Source organism: Carya illinoinensis, chromosome 5, assembly GCF_018687715.1.
Source record: "Carya illinoinensis cultivar Pawnee chromosome 5, C.illinoinensisPawnee_v1, whole genome shotgun sequence".
Taxonomy (NCBI): domain Eukaryota; kingdom Viridiplantae; phylum Streptophyta; class Magnoliopsida; order Fagales; family Juglandaceae; genus Carya; species Carya illinoinensis.
The window spans coordinates 43849827-43872582 of record NC_056756.1 but is presented as its reverse complement, the minus strand read 5'-3'; the positions used below and the strand labels follow the sequence as shown (position 1 = coordinate 43872582).

The 22756-nt window shown below is 33.7% G+C and overlaps 2 protein-coding genes across 5 annotated transcripts; both read right to left on the bottom strand.

Annotated features, from left to right (window-relative positions):
• Positions 1 to 2872: 2872 nt before the first annotated feature.
• LOC122311528 lies at positions 2873 to 10237 on the bottom strand. 3 transcript variants are annotated; one of them, XM_043126115.1, is made up of 22 exons: positions 10039 to 10237; positions 9804 to 9861; positions 8010 to 8180; positions 7501 to 7716; positions 7015 to 7224; positions 6546 to 6676; positions 6323 to 6443; positions 6117 to 6226; positions 5910 to 5996; positions 5673 to 5786; positions 5485 to 5595; positions 5269 to 5355; positions 5039 to 5143; positions 4807 to 4908; positions 4602 to 4697; positions 4338 to 4451; positions 4014 to 4131; positions 3860 to 3931; positions 3648 to 3731; positions 3416 to 3540; positions 3201 to 3296; positions 2873 to 3089 (listed from the first exon to the last, which is right to left on the bottom strand). In XM_043126115.1, exons 2-21 carry the CDS (start codon positions 9816 to 9818, stop codon positions 3209 to 3211), a joined length of 2277 nt encoding a protein of 758 aa, XP_042982049.1. In that variant the 5' UTR covers positions 9819 to 9861; positions 10039 to 10237; the 3' UTR covers positions 2873 to 3089; positions 3201 to 3208. The 3 variants fall into 3 exon arrangements, with proteins under 3 accessions (XP_042982049.1, XP_042982050.1, XP_042982051.1); XM_043126116.1 differs by having other exon boundaries at positions 3860 to 3928; XM_043126117.1 differs by having other exon boundaries at positions 7015 to 7221.
• Positions 10238 to 17697: 7460 nt separating this feature from the next.
• LOC122311456 (heavy metal-associated isoprenylated plant protein 24-like) lies at positions 17698 to 19009 on the bottom strand. 2 transcript variants are annotated; one of them, XM_043126010.1, is made up of 3 exons: positions 18854 to 18976; positions 18426 to 18638; positions 17698 to 18267 (listed from the first exon to the last, which is right to left on the bottom strand). In XM_043126010.1, exons 2-3 carry the CDS (start codon positions 18580 to 18582, stop codon positions 17972 to 17974), a joined length of 453 nt encoding a protein of 150 aa, XP_042981944.1. In that variant the 5' UTR covers positions 18583 to 18638; positions 18854 to 18976; the 3' UTR covers positions 17698 to 17971. The 2 variants fall into 2 exon arrangements, with proteins under 2 accessions (XP_042981944.1, XP_042981943.1); XM_043126009.1 differs by having other exon boundaries at positions 17706 to 18267; positions 18850 to 19009.
• Positions 19010 to 22756: the final 3747 nt, after the last annotated feature.

Sequence of the window (22756 nt, the reverse complement as noted above, 5' to 3'; positions counted from 1 at the left end):
CTTTCCCATAGAAGGAAGAGAAAGGAACCAGTAGTTTCCTTACTCATTTCTCGCTACTCCTCCACCACAATTACCCTGGTTCCCTAAACATCTGCTATCAACATTGAGTTTAACCATACTCGTTCCATTGGCCTGTTCCTGAACAAAAGTCTAATATTTAGTTTTTTGACTTCCCAAGAGGTAACTAAAGTTGTTCCATAATAAGTTTATCAGAGTAGGAAAGATGCAACTATATATACTTCTATAGGTAGTGGTCAAACATAAATGGCAGTTTTATTACTTGAAGAGTTTAATGTTGTGATTATGAGGATTAAAATTAGTATCCAATAGTTTTAAAGTTTTTAGATTAATGATTATGTATTTAATAATTGATATCAAAGCCACGAACTTTGTCACGAAGAGATCAATAGGCTAGATTGAAATGATTTGGTACTATCTATGTGTATAGTGTTAAGTCATCGAATACTTACAGATGAGTGAAACTACTAGAAGGGAAAAGACTACTACCAGTGCCCGCTCAATAGATTTTGAGGCTTAAGACGATAAGTTAAAATGGGCATTTTCTTGTATCAAATTAAATAAGTTATATCTAAATATATTTTCATTTAAAAAATTTTCTTCTTGCTTTTTGAGATGCAAAATTGCTAATTAAATTTTTATTTAAGTTCTTTTAATATCTCATTCTCAATTGATAATATGACTAGTCCATTTAATCTATTCAAGTCTTTTGAATGCACTAGCCGTTTTCTATCATGTTTCTCCCCGTTTAATAAGTTTCATATATAATATGTAGTAAAAAAATGTCTAGAGTTCTTATCCTTAAGAAAATTGATATCGCTATATCTAATTGGACCAATTTCTACTAATAAATCTCTTAAGTTTATATCAACATATTTCCATTGAGAAGTATTATGAATATTTAAAGGAGTAGAATCCAAGAACTATAGCAATACCCATACATGCTTGAGCACTATCCTCATATCCCTTTTGTTGAGTTTGTTGTGTTGTTTGATTATACCCGAATCCCTTTTGTTGTATTTCTTGATTTATTTTGTTAACTTTTGGTCCTATTTAGTGTATTTCTTGATCATCTACAAATGTTTCACCTAAATTTTCTACTATATTTTGTTTATTGCTGGTAACAAATTTATTTAAATATCATTTTTGGGATTCAATCAATTTTTTTATTCTTCTCTTTTTTCAAAGTTTCTCATATCCAGATGCATATTTTCTATTAGACACATTTTCTAATAGAAAAGAACAATACCTATTATATAAAATCTTACCATGCTTATGAATATTCTAGAATAAAATAAATATTAACATAAAAAAATAGAACCTGATTTATCAAATGAGCTTTACTTTTATCTAAATGACTTTCCCTTTTATATAAAATTGTTAATCTCCATAGTAAAATAAAATATCTTAATATTAATATCCAAAATGAAGAAATAAATTATACATTAGAGGAATTGAAAAAGAAAGAAACGAAGTTTGAAAAGAATGAATTGGTGGCCAATGGGCCATGTGAATTTTGCAAGCTATATATGGTCAGTTAAAGTCTTGAAAAATGACAAAAAACAATCGAGGATGTTCTAGAAAACAAGTCATTCAAGTGTCTCTTTTATTGCCACAAATATATAAAACAAAAACTTCATTGCATATACAAACAAAATATTATATTTTTTATTTATTTTACCTTCATCACCACAGCACAGCAGAGTTGCTTAACGTTTGCCAGTGCGATTAGAAACAATAGAGAGGCTGCCAATATCAAATACAAGCAAGATGGATGTAAGAGAGAGATTAGAGACCAGAGACTAGAGTCTAGAGTACAAAAGAGATGAAATAAAATTTATCGATTTCAAATATAAAAGGAGAGTTTTTGAGATGTTCTATTGAAGTTTTTTTGAACTTTGTAGGGACAGATTAGAACCATTGAATGTGGAGATAGATTAGAACTATTGAATTTACAGTCATTATTGTGACTTTTAACTTTCTTAAAGAAAATTACAGAGTCTATGTAATTAATTAAAAATTTATATTATTTTTACAATTGTTAATGTCTTTATTTTTATAGTGAAGTTGAGAATTTTTTTTTTTTTTTTTTAATTTTCAATGTCAACGTCTCTGTTTAGTCTAATAATTTAAAGTTTTTTAAAAGTTTTTTTTAGTAATTGTCTTTATAATAGTTTTTGGGGCTTTCTTCCGCTATAGGCTTTAGGCAACCGCCTAACTCACCTTATGAGAAAGTCGGCCTTCACTACTACTCGGTTAATATTGATAGGGTGGATAGTCATAGAGACCGAATTAGAAAGCGTGGTGTAACATGATGATATTCAGGAATAAAGACCTCACAAAAATAATATCCAAACTGTTTTAAGGCTTTACAAAGAGTTCCATTACAACCAAAATTTGTGTTAGTTGTTCCAATATAACCCTAGATTTTTTATTTTTTTTTTTTAATAATTTTTGGACAATTGGGCCTTTAGATTTGGGAACGCCTATTAACTACCATTTGTTGTATATCAAAATCTATCCCAAGAAATTCTCACTTCATAGTTCATTGCTCTTGCAGATAAGATATTTAAAAGCAATACGTAAGAGGCTAGGAAATTCAATTATCGGCCAAAAAGTAGAAGCTACCATTGGTTCACCATTTTCGTATCGTGTACTAATCATGTCTTCATTGAAGAATCTCATTTAAACGAGATTACCCTTAATTTTATGTTTCCAGAAACTTTTTTGTGTCAATCCTTGTGATGTTGTGATTCATTTTTCCTTTTAAGTTTCTTTTCCAACATTTAATATAAAGCTGATGGGCCATCAACTTTGCCATTCATATGTCGTACTCTTTCCCAGAAATAAAATAAAACTGGACAAACTGTTATGGCAGCTTAATTGGAAAAAGAACAAACATTAATTGTTAAAAACATCTTTTGGTTGAGTTCAAAGGTAAAGATAGGCTAAACATTAAAAGATGATGCCGGTTTTTTCAAGACCAACTCTGCTCAAACACCGCCAATAACCTCTTAACACAGCTGGCCCAGGAAAAACAGAATCATCTAATCCGCATGGTCTACCATTGCCTGTGACATTTAAAGACAATACTTAATCAGACAACTAAAATATATTATAGTTATGTGCAGATCAAAGTTTATGGGATCAAAGAGACGAAAGTGGTAAGTGAAAGCAGTTACCAATGCAATTAGCTTGGGTTGAATAGCCGGAGATGTGGGTCAACAGGTAAACCAAACCCCACATATGTTGGATCATAAACAGTATTCTTTACTCGCCTGAAACAAAATCACTTTGATCAATTTCGATTTTCAAGAGCAATGAACAGTAAAGAGGAACGCTTGAAAATCATGATAAAACATTAGAGTGAATGAAGAGGAATTATGCATCATATAACCTTGCAGTAGAAGGATTTGAGTTTTGGACTTCATTTCCTTCTTTTTCGACTTCATGATTTCCTTCTGATAAAGAAGTCCTATCCTGATCTTCTTGAGAACTGGGTGGTGGTAAACTCCTTTCTTTCTGTATTGTTACACTCTTCATTCAATCAGATTCAAAGAGAATTATGTAGAACTTATTTGCACCTATTAGCTTTTACGTACATACTAGGAAAAGATCAAAAGTTTAACCTTGGAGCGTTTAGGTGACTGAGATGGTTCTCCTACCACATGTTGTTTTGCTGCAGTACGTTTGTTTCCTTCCAGTTGTTCTCTCTATAAATTCATTTTTAAACATAAGATAATGTCATTAACAAGAGCCCAAGCTAAGTTAAAGGAGTATGTGTGTGTGTGCGTGAAACTGTGTTGCACTAATATTCATTCAGCACCATAGAGATCAGTACCTCTTTGAAGCTGATCGGTGAAGTTTCACATAGATCAGGGACCGCCATCTTGGTTCCACCCCCAATTTCCTGCTGAAAATATTGGAAGTTTCCCATTAACTACAAAATAAGATGGTAATTCCCCTATAATATCTTTAAAAAAAAAACACTTTACTTGTTGAGCTTTTGAATTCAGGATTTGAGTTTGTCTAGAATTTGTGCCAGGACTAATGCAGGAGACACTTTGTCTAGCTGCTTGATTCAGTAATCCACATGTTTGTTTGGTCTGTGAACTGTAGGAGAAAAAAATCCACCGAGTGCATGAGAAATTAGACATTGTAATTTCTAAACTCTATTAAAAAATATACACAACAAAATCTTGCTCAAACACTGCTGACTAAACAAAGACAAAAAGAGTGGAAAAAAAAATGCTTAGTAGCCAATTATATAATCAGCGTCTGAAAGAAATGACATAGAACAGTACTGATAACTCAGATACCTGGAAGGCCTTGAAGATTGAGGAGATAAAATGTTGTCGTGTTGAGGATCAACTCTCATGTTAGCTGTCTCGGGAACTTGATTGAGTTGTTGATGCCTAGATGAATGTTGAGGCCTAGATTAAAGAATATTCAACCATTAGGTGAAAGATTGGTAGCCGAAGTAAATTATAAACATGGTTACACACCCCGTAATCTTCTTATTTCTTTCAGCAAGTTTTAAATTTTGTATTTTGATTGAAAATGAATTGTAAAATATATGCTACCTAGAAAGATTTGGAGCCTGTGGCAGCATGGAGCCATAAAATTGCGAGTCCTGGACTTGCTCAAGTGGATGCTTATGATCATACAATCTTTGAGGCCTAAAAACAAAAGAAAAAAACAAAAACAACAAATGAAAGTATATTGGAAATGGAAGGCTCTTATCTATACTTGATTTAACCGAAATATTGCAATTAAATGTTTAGGTACCTAGGCAGTACAGAGGGTCGAGCCCCTATGGAGTTATGCTGCTGTGGATTGCATGCATAAGGTGGCACTGAGACTTGATAATGATCCAGTAGCTGTGGGGGCCTAAACTCAACAAATAGGAAATGGTGATGAGCAACAAATATCCACTTGTAATTTTTTTGACCCACTATCAACAATCTAAATGGTGCTTCTTTTTCACATTTTGTAGGCTTAAGGTAGAAAGTTAACCTACCCAGAGAGCATTTCCAGAAGTATGGAACTTCCAAGTTGTGGATGAAGATTAGGGGTCAGTTGAGTTATCTGATTAAGTTGCTGACGCCCATACAGCTCTTGAAGCCTGAACTCAAATTAAGATGACAATGTGCCAATCAACATGGTGTATAGCAGGTGATCATTTTCACAGGAAGCTATAGCAATTAACAATATCTCATATGGAAAAGATGATCAAAGAAAAATTGGGACCTCGAAACCATAGAAGATCCAGGCAGTAATGAGTTTGGTGTCATCCAAACTTGGTTTTGTTGTTGATAGTTTGTAAGTTGAGGAGTCCTGCATCGGTAAAATCATAAAATTCCTTACGTATACAGAAAAGAAGAAGGGGAATGAAAACTGGATTAACATATTGTGTATATGTAGAACTTTCCTACATAGAAACAATTAAAGTGAATCAAGAAGTACCTAGCTGAGATAGAAAGCTCGGGCGACAGCATTGAGTTAAAACCTTGTGGATCGTACACGTTAGGTGGCACAGAGACAGCTTGATGGTACAAGAAACTTCGAGGGCTATAACTGGAAAATATGACAAGGGAAATTCAAACTCAAGTCCTCATGATTACAAATAGGAAAAAAAGGCATATATAAGTTACCTAGGAGGCATAGAAAGTCCAGGTAGCACTGAGAATTGAAATTGAGGATCAAGTAAATTTGGCACTTGTGAGACTTGGTTGAGTTGTTGTAGATGATTAGAGGATTGTTGGGGCCTGAGTTAGAAGCATATATCGATCTATCAGTAATTAATATTCTTGTAAAAGAAAATAAGTGTATGTGGATGAGTGATCGAGGGTGTTTGATAAGCAATTACATATATATAGATCAGTACGTACCTTAAAAGTGCATAAGCTTGAGGTAGCAAGAAGTTGAGACATTGCTGGTCAAATACATTAGTTGTCATGAATTCATTTGGCTGCGAACTGTATACAAAGAGATGACATGTTAGATTAAAACAAGCATGTCAACCTGATAGGAATACATGGACATTTAAATACCAATATTTTTAAGAACGTAAATGAAGAAGATGAGATGTCATGTACCCCAATGGAGTCAAGAGTCTGCATGCAGCATTCAGCTGGTTGTGGGGGAGTAAATTTGCTCGGTGTTGGTTGATTGGCAGTTGCCTTTGATTTATTACTCCAACCCCTATCTGCTCATGATCAACAATTATGACTACCAAACTAACATGAACATTATAAATGAAGCCTAATTGAATAGAAATTCATGCAGGAGTTAGACTACTTACTGTGTTCTGAGGCAATAATGTAGGGCAGAGGGATGGTTGCTGACGGGTATTGCTTGTAATGCTTTGTAGTATCGTCTGATTGTTTGGGGTAAATTCATTGAGTGGGCCCACATTGTAAGGCCTATCATGATAAAGGATATTGACCATGATTCAATCAGAAAAGACGAAAAAGAATGGAAGAAAGAGTATCATATTGCATGGAAAAAAAGAGTTATTGGCATACAGAGGCATATGCTCATTTGGGGGAACATTCTCCAACCCAGCATTCATCATCGGCTGATTGGGATAGATCATATTGGCCTCATATTCAGCTAGAAGTGACTGAATTGCTCCATCATTCCCGTTCAATCCCATCTGATCGTGATCATAGTCAGTGGTGATCTTTCGCTTTACAGATAAAATTAATGACTTTGAACCAACTAACAAAAAGAAAAAAGGTTATACAGTTACTTGGGGATATGGTGAATGAAGTATCCTTGGGAGGGGAAAATTGATGAAGGATGAACTTTGTTTGGCTCACATTTCAAGAGGTTAAGTGGAGTGTACGGCATTGAAAACTTAAAGCACGGATTGTTTGAGGTTCTGCTTGGAGTTGGCATTGTTTATAGAAAGAGTTAAATGAAGAGAAAGTGGCATATCATGATAAAACTAGTTATATGAGTTAGGTATTAAGGACTAAAAAGATAGCATACCATTGTTGGAGGATAAGGTTGCAGTGCTCCCATAGATGTAGCATTCAAAGAGGATGGTCCCAATTGTGGCAAGTTTGGAGTACTAAAAACTTGAGGGACTTGGTTTTCAGAAGTATTATAGGCTTGTTGCTGATAGTTCCAGTTAGGATCCCCAAGATCAAGTTGAGGTTGACAATGTCCATCTGGTGATTCACTTTCCTTGTATTCCTGCTGATCAATTAATGAAAAGTTAATGATTGTAGCAGCAACAGGTGATAAAGTCATATTGAATCATACACTTTCTGAAGTTCAAAAAGTATTCAATTAATATTCATAATTTATGTATATCAAAATTGAATGACGTCTATGCACATATATAGAAAGAATTATATATGCTACATACTACACTTCTATTCTACTTTGATTCCCTTGAAGTTTTTTCTTAAAAAATGTAAAAGAGATTAGCTGATTCAAGAGTTATAGATAATGACACATGCATCAACATACTGTTATTGGAAGGCAGTTTTGTGGTGTCTCAATTAATGTTGGATTGAAAGTTGTAGCTGGGTGTGCTAAATCTGGGACGTTTTCAAGTACTGGTGGGTTCGAAAGGTCGCTATTGGTCAATGTTGATGGTGTGAGGTTCTGCTTCAAGTCTGTTTGGTGAATCAGCGGCTGATGATCGTTGCTTCCGGATGATGAACCAAGCTCCACATTTTCTTGCTGAGATATGATCATTGGAAATAAACATTTATTACATGTAAAATATTATGCATGCTCATAGAAGTATTCATGCAAACTCATATTAATAATAGATCATAGAGATCTGATCTTTTGGATTCTCTCTGCTCAAATTGAAAACAAAACAAATCATGTGAATCGTACAACATTTAATACCATTCATTTAGGACCCTATAATATAAACATGTGATATTGTATCTTTTGCATTTTGAATTAGATAATCTAATTTGAAAAGAAAACGTTATAATATTTTAATTTCTATTAGTTTAACGTACAGTAGAGATATTTTCCGCCGTTTCATTCTGCGCCTCGTGCGGGTCATGATTTGAAGGCATCTGCGTATTGGGATTCTCCATTAAATTCTCGTCATCGAAGTCGAAGTCAAACTCTAAAGAGACTCCTACTTGACCAGCTGAGTCCTCCATCTGGATCTGAATTTCATTAACCTGAATTTCAATATTCAGTAACACATCAAATTAAAATTATATACCTATATAGATATATGCTTGATCTTATAGAATACTGCATAGAAAAGATATGCATGTGTGTGTGTGTATACATATGAATGTGATGAAGGGTTAACAATTCATTGTGAGGAAAAGGCCTGAAAAGTTGATCAAACATGCTTGTTGAGGAAAATAAATAAAAATTTAATGTAGACGTGTGATGTAAGACTGATTAATAGAATTTTTTACGAGTGAAAGGTAATTATTAAAATAGCCAATTCATATTCCTTCTTATCCACATTTTACCTAAAAAGAGAGCCTTTTAAGCTGTCTCCTAGATTGCCAATTATAAACTTGTAAGATTGGCAACAATGTGATGGGAAAATTTATTAATGAACAATTTGTTGATTGTTTTAAAATTATATTTACACTTCGCGTGCCTTATTTACACATCAAACATATTATTGATATAAAAACCTAGCTATCGTATTATGCCTGAAAAATAAACTATTAACACATAGGAGTAGTATCATCTAACTGTGTTTGGATGCTGAGGTGATCTCAAATAATTTAAGTTGATTTGTGAATAGTAATATTTTGTAAATATCATTAATTAAGATGAATTTAAATGTAAATAGATTGATGTGTGTTTGAATATATAAAGTGGATTAAGATAAACCTAATTTTTTTATGAAAAGTTGAAAAAATAATGAATTCCATCAATGATTCATTTGAGATGATTAGTTAAACTCACTCTAGCAACCAAACATAAGATCGATTCTCTCGTTACATCGAGGCTAATTTTCAAAGGAGGGAATAATTTGACTTAGCCCACGAGTAAGATTGATCAATTACTTTTAATTTTCACCGTCAGGTCCAGCATGGCTTTCCATGCATGTGAGACAACCTATGAGGATATGCCTATAATGTACATGAAAAACGAGAGGTATTAACTACATATTTATGGCATTTTCTATTAATGAATGGGATGCATGATAGCCATCAGGCAGAGAGGAATCCAACGTAAAAGCTTTGACAAAGCAATTGTTGTATAAAGTAGTACTGAACACTCAATAACGTAAGCAAAATGAGAATAAAAAAGCTAGAGACTGAAAAAGGTCAACCATCTTGCTCGTGCAATGCTGACCATGAGATACCCATGTCTCCTTGTGCTGCTTTTGAAATTCTAGTAATATCCGGTCCGGTGGGAGACAAAAAGAAATTAGGTGCTTGAAATCATGGGTATTTGTGTTTGTCTTACCAAGAATAAGGTAATTACCAAATAAATTAACTTTAGAAAATGGATTTTTGGAGGCACGATCGCGCTACTTCAAAAGAATATATTATGATATTCTTCTCAAGAAGTACTATCATGGCTTAGAAACAAGATGTTGGCCGAGAAAATCACTCCATGTTATTGAAAAATAAACAACAAGATCTACCCTTTTATTTATTTTCAATCTATCTTATTCATTTATTTGCGTAATGCACATAAGCCAAACTCAAAAACAAATTGACGGTAGAAAAGAGAGAGAAAAGAGAGAATGAGAGATCCAAGACTTGCACAACCAAAAACAGCGCAAAACGGCGCTCTTTGTTAAGAGGCGGCCGGGCATCATTTACCTGTAAATCCTTCATTCTGTTCGCTTATACACAAGCATGCACGATTGTACTAGATCACCTGTACGTCAAAAGTAAAACAAGGATATATTATATGAACAGCTAGCTAATTAATGAGCAGATCGAGCTCCAAGAGAAAGTCATGGCCGGATTGATCTTGAAATTAAAATAATGAACAACAAAATAATCAAATATTAAAACTTATCCCCAGACATGCAAGAATATTATTGGCCGTAACTTTGTAGGTTTGATAGTCTGAAAAGAGCTGGCCGGATTGACACAAAAGAGATGTAACGAGCAACATCATCAAATTAGAGATCGAGGTTGAGATCATATATGGGGTGCAAAGAAAGAACTGAAGACATTAGTACTATATTAACTGCTACAGAATCAGAGAGATCGAAACTGTGCTCATGTGAACATGAAGAAAACTAGCTTCTCTTTGCCTCCCTAAAAAAATGAAGACCTGGAGAGCTTATTTATAGGCAAAAACAGGATTATGTGTCATACAGCTATAGGTTTGTTTATTGATTGATCAGTTTTTTCATTATCACCATATATAGCCATTATTAAGACTCTTTTTTTTAATATATATATATATTTGGTTGGAAGATGCATATTAGGCTATACAATTGTAAACATGCATGCAAGGAGCTCACTTATTACTAATTAATTAAAAATATTATGTCCAAACTTGTATTTTGAATGTGTTGTATCTGTCATAACATTATTAATTAATTATTACCAGCGCCCTAATCATGATATCACACCTTCTATATAATATATATATATATATAAACCTTATATATAATATTACTATATATATATATTTGGCCAATTTTAACATTTACAAATGTCCACTAATATTTCTTAATTTTCGTACGTACGTACCACAATTAGAAAACTAATAATAAATTAAATGAAAAGATAAGATTATACAATGATCTTAAGATTCTTAACTATTAATATAACAAGCTTAATGATCTTGTAACAATTAAACAGAAGTACTACGTACTGCTCATTACCATGCAATGAAAATATCAGAATTAGCATGATTTATTATCATTTTCTCTTTCCTTTTTCTTTTATTCTTTTTCTCTCCTCAATATATATATATATACACACACACTCATATAACGTTAAATTTCTGGTCTACTCATTAATTGTGAAAGATACATGAGTTAAACAAAGCTGTTCTCAAGATCATGCCATTCAAAACAAAGCTGTTTCAAAACCTTTTTTTTTTTTTTATCGAATTGTTTTTAATTAAGGCTTGACCCGGCCCGCATGTTTGTTCTGAAATGTGTTGACTCCTAGACAATGGCGTTGCATGCATGCATGGCTATAGACAAAGATGAGAAACCGTTACATTTTGACCCTGGCAAATTGTGTCAGATCAGAGGAAAAAGGATAGACTCAAAGACCAACTTATTATGGAAAATTGTCTGCTTTGTAACTGAAAGCAGTCTCTTTTGCTGGCCTACCAATTGGCTCACTATTTTACAGATCAGAACCATTACTCCCATCATTGCATGATGCCTGCCCTGGATTTCATGTATTTGTCAGCTAATTATTACCTTAAATATGCCTTTCTGCATGCACAGTTGACTAGCTATATATATATATTACAAGCTCCTGGCCGGAGATCAGAGCAAAGAACCGCTTGCCTCAGATTCTCTATAATTAATGTTGGAGGGAGAATACACCTGATGCTTGCAATATTGATTTAATGTAATTTCTGTAAAGCTTCTAAATGATATACACTTCTTAAAAATATTTAGTATTGTATCTGTCTCTTTCTATATTAGACTATAATTTTAATTAGGCAATTTTGAAAAGTTTCATTAATTGTTGCTTTAGAGCTAAGATTTTAAAAGAAAAAACAAATATTAGAGTTATCAGGTGCAATCAATTACTTCTGTTGTCAGGAAACGTCCACGAAGAAAATAGAATGAACGTATTAAAACGGTGCGAATAGAATGGAGATTCCCATCACACCCTTTTTATAAGAATATGTGGGCTAACTAGAGGGACAAATATTCTCTCCTAGAAAATGGGCCAAGCCCCCATGACCTAGAGGTCCATAAACCCTAGACCACAAACCAACCTAACGAAAAGTCAAGATCACAATTAACAAGCATACCCACATAAGATTCTGGCCCAACCATCATTAATAACGAGTTAGTGAGATAATGGAAAGGATTGCTGCGAACCATCCCCAGCGAGATAACATGAGCCCGGATTGCTAACCTAGGATATTAATCCCTTATGATACGGTAGCTAATTCAAAGTGCTAACAACCTGCAATTCAACTTGGGTAGGAGGAAACCAAGCCACTAAGCAAGCCATATCAATTAAACATACACTCTATATATATGGGTGGCAGCACATACTAGAGAGAACATTAAACCCATGTTTTATAAGAATTGAAGCTCCCTACATACTTTACCCTAACTTAGGCATCTCATACCGCCTTGCGCCTTTTTCTAATTTTCTTGATACAGGTCATTGTATGTTATTGGCATAAGTATAAAACATGTCCATAACAATTAGCGTCATCTATAGGACAACTGTAGATAATTCAACATGCTTTTCATATGTCTACAACAACGCACTCTCAAGGGTTGGATCAAGAGGCCACCTCAGAAAATATGGAAGGGAAGTTCATGGAAATGGAGAAAAGATTGAGGAAGATGACTTTGGAGATGAAAGCTCTCCAACACGAAAACGAAGCCCTAAAATGAAGGAATGTCGATGATGGAGAAGATGCTGCTCCAAGCCTTATGATCGAGTCAAAGTGGGGTCGCAAAGCACAAGAAACACACCCCCACCCCCCGAGACAATGAAGAGAAGAAGAAACCATAATTTAAGTAGCCTTATGGACAAATACAATGAGATGAATAGTAGAATGGACGCATCCTTATCTGTCAACCAACTGCTCACCAACACAAATCTGCCTTATAATGCTGAACGGGGAATTCTTAATGGTTAGCTTCACTCAATGGAATTTCCCAAGCACTAACTGAAACCAAAAAAAAAAAAAAAAAAACTTCCTAAGCCACTCCTAGGCATGAGAATAGCGACCTTCCAAACACACTATGTAACAATTCAACCCATCGGTCCAAGCCTTACTACCTCACACCCCTAATCTTTTTTTTTTCTTCTCTTCCCCCTTTTTCCCAGACCTCCTGCTCAACCCCACCCCCCTCCCCCACACATCCCGACTCTCCCATTCTCTCTGTGATTGCCAAACTATAGTCGCCAAACTGTGGTGCTGGTGTTGGCTGTTGCCAAACTATTGCCGCTAGTAAGCCCTATGTCCGTCACTCTCGTGTTCTCTCTATCTCCCTCGCGTTCTATCTCTCTAACTTTCTATTAATCTCTCTCTCGTTCTCTACATCATCGCCTCACAATAGCCACCATCGGAAGGCCTCTATGATGACTAGTCCCACCACACTAAGCTCCTTTATCGAGCACCTCTCCCTGTTTGTGTCCCTGTTTCTTTCTTTCCCCTCACCAATACCAACACACTCTCTCTCTCATTTTTAGGTCGCGACTAATAGAGGCCATTGGAGTCAACATGTGTCTCTTGTCACCAAGGTATTTTCTCTCTTCTTATTAGATTTTGCCTAAAATTGATTGAGGTTGATTTGCTAGAAAACTGCATATTTTGTTCGAGAACATCCTTAGTTATTTTTCTACACTAGTCTCTGTTCCGAGCTTTACAAATTTGATATTTTATCATGACTAATATAGACATGAGAAATTTTTGTATTTTGTTTCTCTACTGCATAAAACATGAATATGAATATGAAGTTTGAAATATTTATTTCATTATCTGATATTTATCTGCTCAATACTCTATTATGATATGATAACGCATATGAAAACCCTAAGGCATAAAATTCTGTTTTGCTCTAATTTATTTCAGATGATTTGGTTGTTTCAGCTGGGGATCAAGAATAGAAAGTATGGGTGAGATTAGTTGAGCGTAGTGGAATAAGTACCAAATGTTACAAGAGTCTCTAAGGTGATTTTATTCAAGAAACTAGTCATTTTTTTAGTGCTATTTTAGGATATTGATGTTGTTATTGAGATTTTGTGGTGTTTTTAGTTAATTATGTTGGAATAGTTCATTAATGTTCTTGTAGAGGTACACATAGTTTGGATTGAATCAATGAGTTTTATGTGTTATGGAGACTTTGGAGTTTATACCTGTATTGTAGAATGTGATTTTAAGTTACAGGAACTAACTCCCTAGCCCTCCGAATATGGGGCATTACACACTACCCAGTAGTTGGTCTAGGACCGGAAACCATGCAGGTTTCTATCAAGGCTTCTGACACCATACGTACAGAGGAACTCCAAATCAATAAGGTCAAGATATTCCTAACGAGTGACATCTGAAACTTGGCGCCACGCCATCAAAATCCTCTAAGCATTAGGGAGGAGTTGCAATGGAGCCAAGCTGAAGAAACCCACCTCGTCACAAACAAGGCGACATAAGGGAAGACGAAGTCCCATAAAAAACATGCTCGTATACAGAGCAACTCACGCAACAAACCCTTTCGAGTCAACAACTCCACGACGGCCTTTGAGTAATTCAAGAACCATTAACGGTTCTGTACTAGATCTAGGTCAACTTGAGAGGTAGTCACTGGCCAACGATGCCCAAGGGTGTAATCGGTCCAATCCAAGAAGGGTCACGAATCGAAAATTTCGGTCCATCATTTTTGTTGGACTGTACCATTAGATATTGGTCTATTCAATCTTATTCGATCCATGGATTTTTTATTCATCTTTATTCTTTTTTTGACAGAAAAATTAATATTAAAATTTATTAAATTAATAAAATTAAAATTAAGTGATATCTTTAACAATTTATATATGGTTAATGAATATTAAATAATTTTATTGTATATATGGTCAATGGTAATCCCTTAGATGAAAATTACATAATTAACTTATACAACTACTATAAAAAATAATATATTATATATAATATTTAAATATATATATATACATATAGTCAATCTCGATCCGATCCGGTCTAAATAAACCATACCTCGAGACTGGCCAATAAGACTATCGGTCCGATCCGAACTGAACTATTCAATCCAGTCTAGATTGATAGTCTTACAACACTAACGATGCCCCTCAAAGTTAGTGGGACGACGCGAACCAACACTCCCAAACTAGCTGGGAGAATCATGAAGACAAGAGGAACGAGAGCCACACGCACCAAAGCGAGAAGCATTGCGGGGAACCATCAATGAGGATGGAACTAGAAGTTAGGAGAAGAATCAAAGAGCGAAGAGTTAGGGTTTGTAGGCGGGCACAACAACAAAAGGCAGTCAAAGTTCGAGAGGGAATGAATCGACAAGAATTAAGATGTAAAAGGAGAAGGAGATTTAAAGGAACAACCGACGGTTGATTGGCATCCAATAAGGAAATGACAGGTGTTGCAGGCAAGGGGTGATACAAACAAATCCAGTGATCTATGCTGCACTAGGAGACATGGAAGGTAAAATGGCACAAGCCACCTAGACATGGGAATATGTGTTGTCAAGAAATGGCTGCAAAGAAAATAGAGTAGACATCCTAAAATGGTGGTACGAGTAGAATGGAGATAGATTCTTATCACACCCTTGTGAGAAAAATCTGCGGAATAACTGGAGCGACAAGTATTCTCTACTAGAAAATGAGCCGAGCCCCCACATCCTAAAGGTCCATAAACCTAGGATCACAAGCCCACCCAATGAAGAGTCAAGATTAATTAACAAGCGTGTCCACCTAAGATTCTCGCTCGGCCAACATTAATAAGACTTAATGAGGTAACAAAAAAGATTACTATGAACCATTCCCAGCAAGATAACAGCCCAAATTGCTCACCTAGGATATTAATCCCTTATGATGCGGTAGCAAATTCAAAGTGCTAATAACCCACAATCTAACCTAGGTAGGAGGGAACCAAGCCGATAAGCAAGCCATATCAATTAAACATATGCTCTATATATACATATGGGGGGCAACACACACCAGAGGTAACTTCGAACCCATTTTTCCTGAGAATTGAAGCTCCCTACATATTTTATCCTAACTTAGGCATCCTATACTGTCCCAAGCCCTTTTCTAGGACGTTTTTTGATACAGGTCATGAAAATTGTTGATATGAGTGTGAAACACGTCAATTATGATATGTTCTTTTACCACCATCAAACCATATTCGAAACAATTTAAAAATGATATTACTGATCAATAATATAAGTTTAGGACATATAAGTTTTGCAGTTCTTCTGAAAAAAAAAAAAAATTGATATATCCGACCAGCAATATTAACTTGTTCTTAAGACATTATTTTACCTGTAATTTGTAAAGTTTTGAGCCCATGGTCAGACCAGTCTTGTAACAAGGACTGGCCCTAGTTGTCCTGATCGAAACAAATCAAGCCTATCTAGCTTAATTCTAAAGAGCCCAAAAGCGGACGGAACTGGGCCAGTCAAGCCAAGAATTCCACGTTAACTATTCCTTCTTTTGAAGAGAATAAAAATAAAAAAAATTTAAAAAAAAATCCCCGAAAGAGAGTTGAATGGATTTGATTTTGGCCCGCGTGAGTTATTGATCCAGTTGTTAGGGATCAAGGGAATAGTTGGCTACAAAAGATAGCCAACACAATAAACACATTTATCGCATAGACTTTCTTTGAATCCGGACATCATAACATGATATATGCAACATTTTGATCATATATATATATATATAACTTTAGACGTTATGTATATTAGAATCTTGCATAAATCCTTTTTGACATGCATGCATGCTAGTCATGGTCATCACTCTATGCATATCTGGTGAGAGACATTTTAACCCCTCAATCGGTGATCCATAATTTCAGTGGCGGAGCTAGTAATTTTTTTTTAGGAGAGCCAAATTTTTTAATATGCAACACATTAAAATTTAAAATCATAAATATATATATATATATATATATATATATAATTAGATCTCGATAATCTGTAATTTACACGTAAAAATAAAATTCTAAAAATACAACATCTTAATATATGTTTCAAATTTTTTACATTAAATAATATTCATCCATTATTATGTTTATAATAAAATATTTAGAATTTATTTGTTTCATATAAACTATCAAGTGATTTTTGAAAATTTCATCATTCATTCTAGTATATAATTTAGTTTATTAAGTTTCATGTAAATTATAGATATTTCCGTATCATGTTAATCATATAATACTATAATACAGACTTTAAATAAGTTTTTTCTTACTCAATCAAATGATCTAGATGATAAAACATATCAACTATTTTTTATATAGATCACCAAGTAGCTTAAATCATTTTTGTTGTATTTATAATTTGGATTCTATATTAAAAAGCCGAATATTGTATAACAAAAAACTTTGACCGGAATAGATATTAATATGTTTATTATTTTTTCTAAATTTAGTTTTTATTTAATTTTGGTAAGATCACACTCTTAAAAATAAATAATATATAAAAATTATACAAAATTTTAAGATTATAGGAAAAAATTAAAGAGATATTTTTAAATATATTAAAATTTTATAAAATTTTGTAGAGTATATAAAAATTATAAATTTTTTTAAAGATGATATTTTTTAAATTTATAAAATTATGATTAAAAATAGGTTATATTTTGATTTGACCAAAAATTTTGGGGTCAGGCCCCTTAGATACGTGTAGGTCCGCCGGCACTGCTTACTTTTCCATCAAAACAATTCAAGGTATCTTTATCTTTTAGAAAGTAGTGCTAGTTTTGCCCTTTGGAATATCGTCTATTATGAGTAGTTGGTAGCTTCCCGTACGTATATTAATGTACCAAGTGCATCTGGGAATATTATTATATATCAACACCATGCAATAATCATGAGCTTGAATATTCTTGATGCAAAAGGTTATCAATTGCGCCAAGACATGAGCAAACCCCACACCATGTCCCATTCAGAACATATATAGATATCTCGAGCTCATGTTCTTCACCACAAAAACCTCGCAAAGAAAATTTACTTTAAAAAAAAAAAAAAAACTAAGAAATTACAATACATCAATTGCAATATGTACAGATTTTTTTACAGTGATCATCGATATTGTGCCTTTTTCTAGATTTTTGACAGAGTAAGTAGTACTCTACATGATGGTGCAGGAATTTGGGTTCTCATCGCTGAACATAAGGGTGTAGCTGTCATCCATCGTGGTCTCTTTAATGGTGGCAGCGTCGGCAATGCCCCTCACCATATTAGGAGGTGCCTTCTTGTCATATGCCTGAGAAACATAAGGATGAGCCACCAGTGTGTATGGAACATAGGGCCATAGCTCTACCTTTTTCTTCGTTGACTGAGCTGCCTTCAACACCTTCTTTGCCTCCACATATCCTGTCACCGTCGCCTTCTGCTGTTTCATGTCCACGTCCACAGATTTTGCCCCTGCAAATTAACAATTAATTCAAAAACGTAAACACCATAAACAATGAAAATGCATGCCATGTTTTAATCTGATCTGGCCGCTAGCTCATGATCTGCATGAAACTGCATGCAAAAAATAATAAGAAGAAGAAATATACGTGTATATATATATATAATACCTTTTACACCATAGAGAACTTTCTTGACCTTACGCTCACACCCTTCACAGTCCATTCTGATTTTGAGCGCCACAGTTTGTATTTGCTTCCTCTTCTTGCGCTTTTTGACACTGCTTAGCAGATCGGACAAGTACTCCAAAGTACCTTCAACTCCCATCTTCCGTTTCTTCAAACCACTTAATTCACGTACGTGTTGCTGTCTTGGATAAGCTTCTGTAAAATAGATAATAAAGCAGATTGAGATGCAAAAGATTAGAGACAAGCTAGCTAGGTATGTTGAGAGATGATCAAAAGGTCGAAGTATAAGCAACAAAAGGGAAAGGGGAATAGTCTAGCTACTACTCCAAACTTGTTTGTCTAAGTGGCCATGAATTACATGCAGGAGAATAGAAATGGAAGAGTAGTGAAAAGAGACGACACGTACTTACGACAGTTCCCAGCTTCTTAGCTTCGAAAGAGAACACACAAGTCCAAGAGAAAATTGTTTCAAACGTTGCTCTTTAAACCTCACCAGTACTTTAGGCTTTTGCTCTTATAATGAATAACTTTGCTACGTGCTGTCTCCCTTATATAGGCATTTCATGACCATTTCCTTAAATTAAACAGCGTAATTTTAGGTAGACTTGAGTTTTCCTAAAAGACCATAGTTTTTGTCTTAAAAACAAAGTTTCATGCTTTGGGGACACGAAAGGTTAAAGTAAACGAAAGTTAAGTTTTGTGGACTATGCCTCATGAGGAAGAGATCACTTCGTCAAATTAAAGTTTGAAGAAATAAATAAAAATACCCAACTAATTAAACTTTGATACTTCAATGCATGTTGATGGGGACGGCATGGATATGGATCGATGGCATCATCAGATACCATGTATTTCCTATATATCCACGCGTGGATCGGAAATACATCGATCAATGGCTGAAATCATAGGCACGTGGCAACAAATACTTGAATGAAGACGGTGATTGTTTCAACCGCCTGTTAAAAGGGAGTGTCTTCTCTAGCGATTAATTAAGTGTCCACTTGGGGACTTGTGATTGGGGTATGATCGATGCTACTAATTTCAAAGGACATAGAAAAAGGTATAACGGGACGGTGGGACTGTAGAGATAAAAGAGGAAGATGATTGGGGAAAGAAAAGAAAGAATAAACAAAGCCATAAGTGGGGTTGGCTGCTGTGCCAGGTCAAGGTGGCTGAAAGCCAGAAGATTCACCACCTTTGAGCGGGGAAAAATTAGGTCTATTGGACCTTTAGCTAATGGATTTCTTCGTTTCCATGAAAACGAAGTTTCCCTTCGTTATTATCTTTACTATATATATCGGTGAGACCAGTCATCAATAATATATATGTTAGGGACGTGTCTCACTTTCAATTTTTCACTGTACGGTCAGTTAAGAGGTCATTGTATTCGAGTTATCCCTAATTATCAAATATTACCTGCATATATAAGCACGTTTGTTGTACTTATCTTATTCAAGATTTATCGAAATGGATCACTACTTAAGATTTTGAATAATCGCGTTACTTCTTGCTATTTTTATCCTTCTATTAAAGGTGGTGCCATGCATATCGCTCTTCAAACTTTTCTTGACTATCCCTCTGTGATCCCTGGGCCCATCTTTTGAGCTTCTTGGTTTTTATTGTACTATGAGCCTTTTTATACATTCCAAGGCCCTTCGGTTGAGATATATATTGTACATAAATATATAAATATATATATATATAATATGTATGGGAAATACTTTAATTAGAGACAAAAAAAAATTACATAAAAATAAACCCACAGACTTATATGACTTGATATGGTATGTCAGATTGAAAGTTACTTTTATTGTAAAGTAGATCTAATGGATCCCATAAAACCACATCAATTTGTGAGTTTACTTTATGTAATCTCTTTGTTTATATAGTTGTTCTATATATCATCAACATATATATATATATCATCAACATATATATATATATATATATATATATATATTCTTCTCTACTAGCTAGGTTCGATCGATGGATGAGAAGTAAAATGTTTGGGATATAACAATATTCAATACTATATATAGACATATGAATTACTCGATCAATATAATGGTATGATGGTATCGTAAAATAATTAATTGTGATATATCCGTCAATTTAAAAGTAAAATAAAATGAGAAATTGTGTATCGATTAAAAAATAAATTAAAAAAAAAAAAAAAAACAGATTTTGCAATATTGGAATTTGTAATTTCGTGGTATCTTCATTAATCATATTACAAACTTGTGTAATGATATTGTCACACTACATATGATCTACAAGCCGCTATCTGATCATCCATGATCCCTTGGATCACATGTATATATACATATTTTATCCAAATGATGATCACTAGTTTTAGGAGGAGCACGTAACCACAAAGAGGGATAAATTAATGGTAGATCTCTCACATGATTAAAAAAAGGATAGGGTTCGATGATATATATCTTGAGATGAAAATAATACCTAGCGGGCCACTTCCTGTACGTGCTGGGTCGACGTACACTACGTCGTACGTACGTAACACGATATATAGTAGTACTCATGTGCAGCTCTCCTTAATTAATTTGTGGATCTTAATTACTCGAAGATTAGTCAATGTGATTACTATTCACATGGTCTCATTAACTGCCTAATTTAATTAGATCGTCATCATGTGAATAAGCTGTAATCTTTTTTTGCCTCTAAAGTCAATATTGTCCCATGCATATTGAATTCCGTTTGGGAACTATACATTATGCAGATTATATATATATATATATATATATATATCAGGCATCAACATGTCTTGCATGCATGCATCTGAAATATGCTGTACATTTAATCATAATTGCTACGTACCAATATCCCATAACTTTAAAATTAAAAGTCGTTCGTCTAGGAGACCAATTACCAGAGGATATTGTGGGCAGAGACAGATTGGAAGGGGGGCCGGTGCACCCTCTCCAATTAAAGAAATGATAGTGTCAGTTCATACGTAATTATTTTAAAAAAATAATAATAAATATGATATTTATATAAAAAATTTAATTTTTTATAATATATATTTTTTTAAGTGACTATACGGTACTTACACACTTTATAATTATATATAATATTACTCTTTTATAAAAGAATAATACTATACAATATATTCTCATCTTACTTTTATTCGATTATGTAAAATATAATTAAATATTTATCATTATTAGATAATAAATAATTATCTAATAAAAGATTATATAATTGTAATAAATATATTATATTTTACATAATATAATAAAAGTGAAATAATAATGTGATTGATATATAGAATTTTCCTTTCTAAAATGCTCGTCACCTTTAAATTTGGCCACAACTAATAAATATTTAAGTATTGCTAAGTATAAATCCAAATGTATAAATTTTGTATAAATCTTTTGTAAAAATGTAAATAATCATGAAAAAATTAAGTTTTTTTTACTTTTTTATCGTGAAATTTATTTTTTTATAAAAAAACAAAAAAAAAAAAAAAAAAAACTTGCTCGAGATTTATGTACCGAGAATGTATAAATCATTTATCCAAATATATTTTCTTTTGACAATATGCATTAAATGAAATGCGATAACTCGATGTTAGTCACGTGTCATATGTCCATCGCCATCGCCATCGCCATCGCCAAATCAAAAATTCTGGATTTTTCTTAGACCCCATCACCCGATTTTCAGGTGACATGCGTCCTTATCTACATATGTCCTCAGTTACTTAAAAAAAGAAATGCAACGAAAAACAAAACCATATCATGTGACTATGCAAATACCATATCGTACTAGTTCAGTTGGTCAAAACTGACCAGACTGCAACTCCTGATTCAATGTCTGTAATTTTACAAATAATTGACCATGTCAGATGGAATGGTCTTTTCCTTCCTCCTTTTACGAAGAAAAAATATACATGTAAAGTATGGTTTTTTAACCTTTTATAGAGGCATGGAGAAGGGCGGTGATTGTAGACGGGGAGGCCCCCTGCTGCTCCAAAAAAGGCACCAATTGTAAGGTTGGTTTGATTCAAACATAAAATAAGATAATTTTATATAAAAGATAAAAATTAAATAAAATATTATTTTTAAATATTATTATTATTATTATTTTAAGATTTAAAAAAATTAAAAGATTTATTATATTTTATATAAAAATTTAAAGAAAAATTATAATAATAAGATAAAATAAAATTAAATATTTTACAAATCTAAACAATAATTAATTATTATTCTCAAAAATCAAGGTAGCCTACTTCCAACCTACAACTACTCTGCTCCCAGCACGCGAAGAAAAAAAGTAGTCTAGTACCCTACAACGCA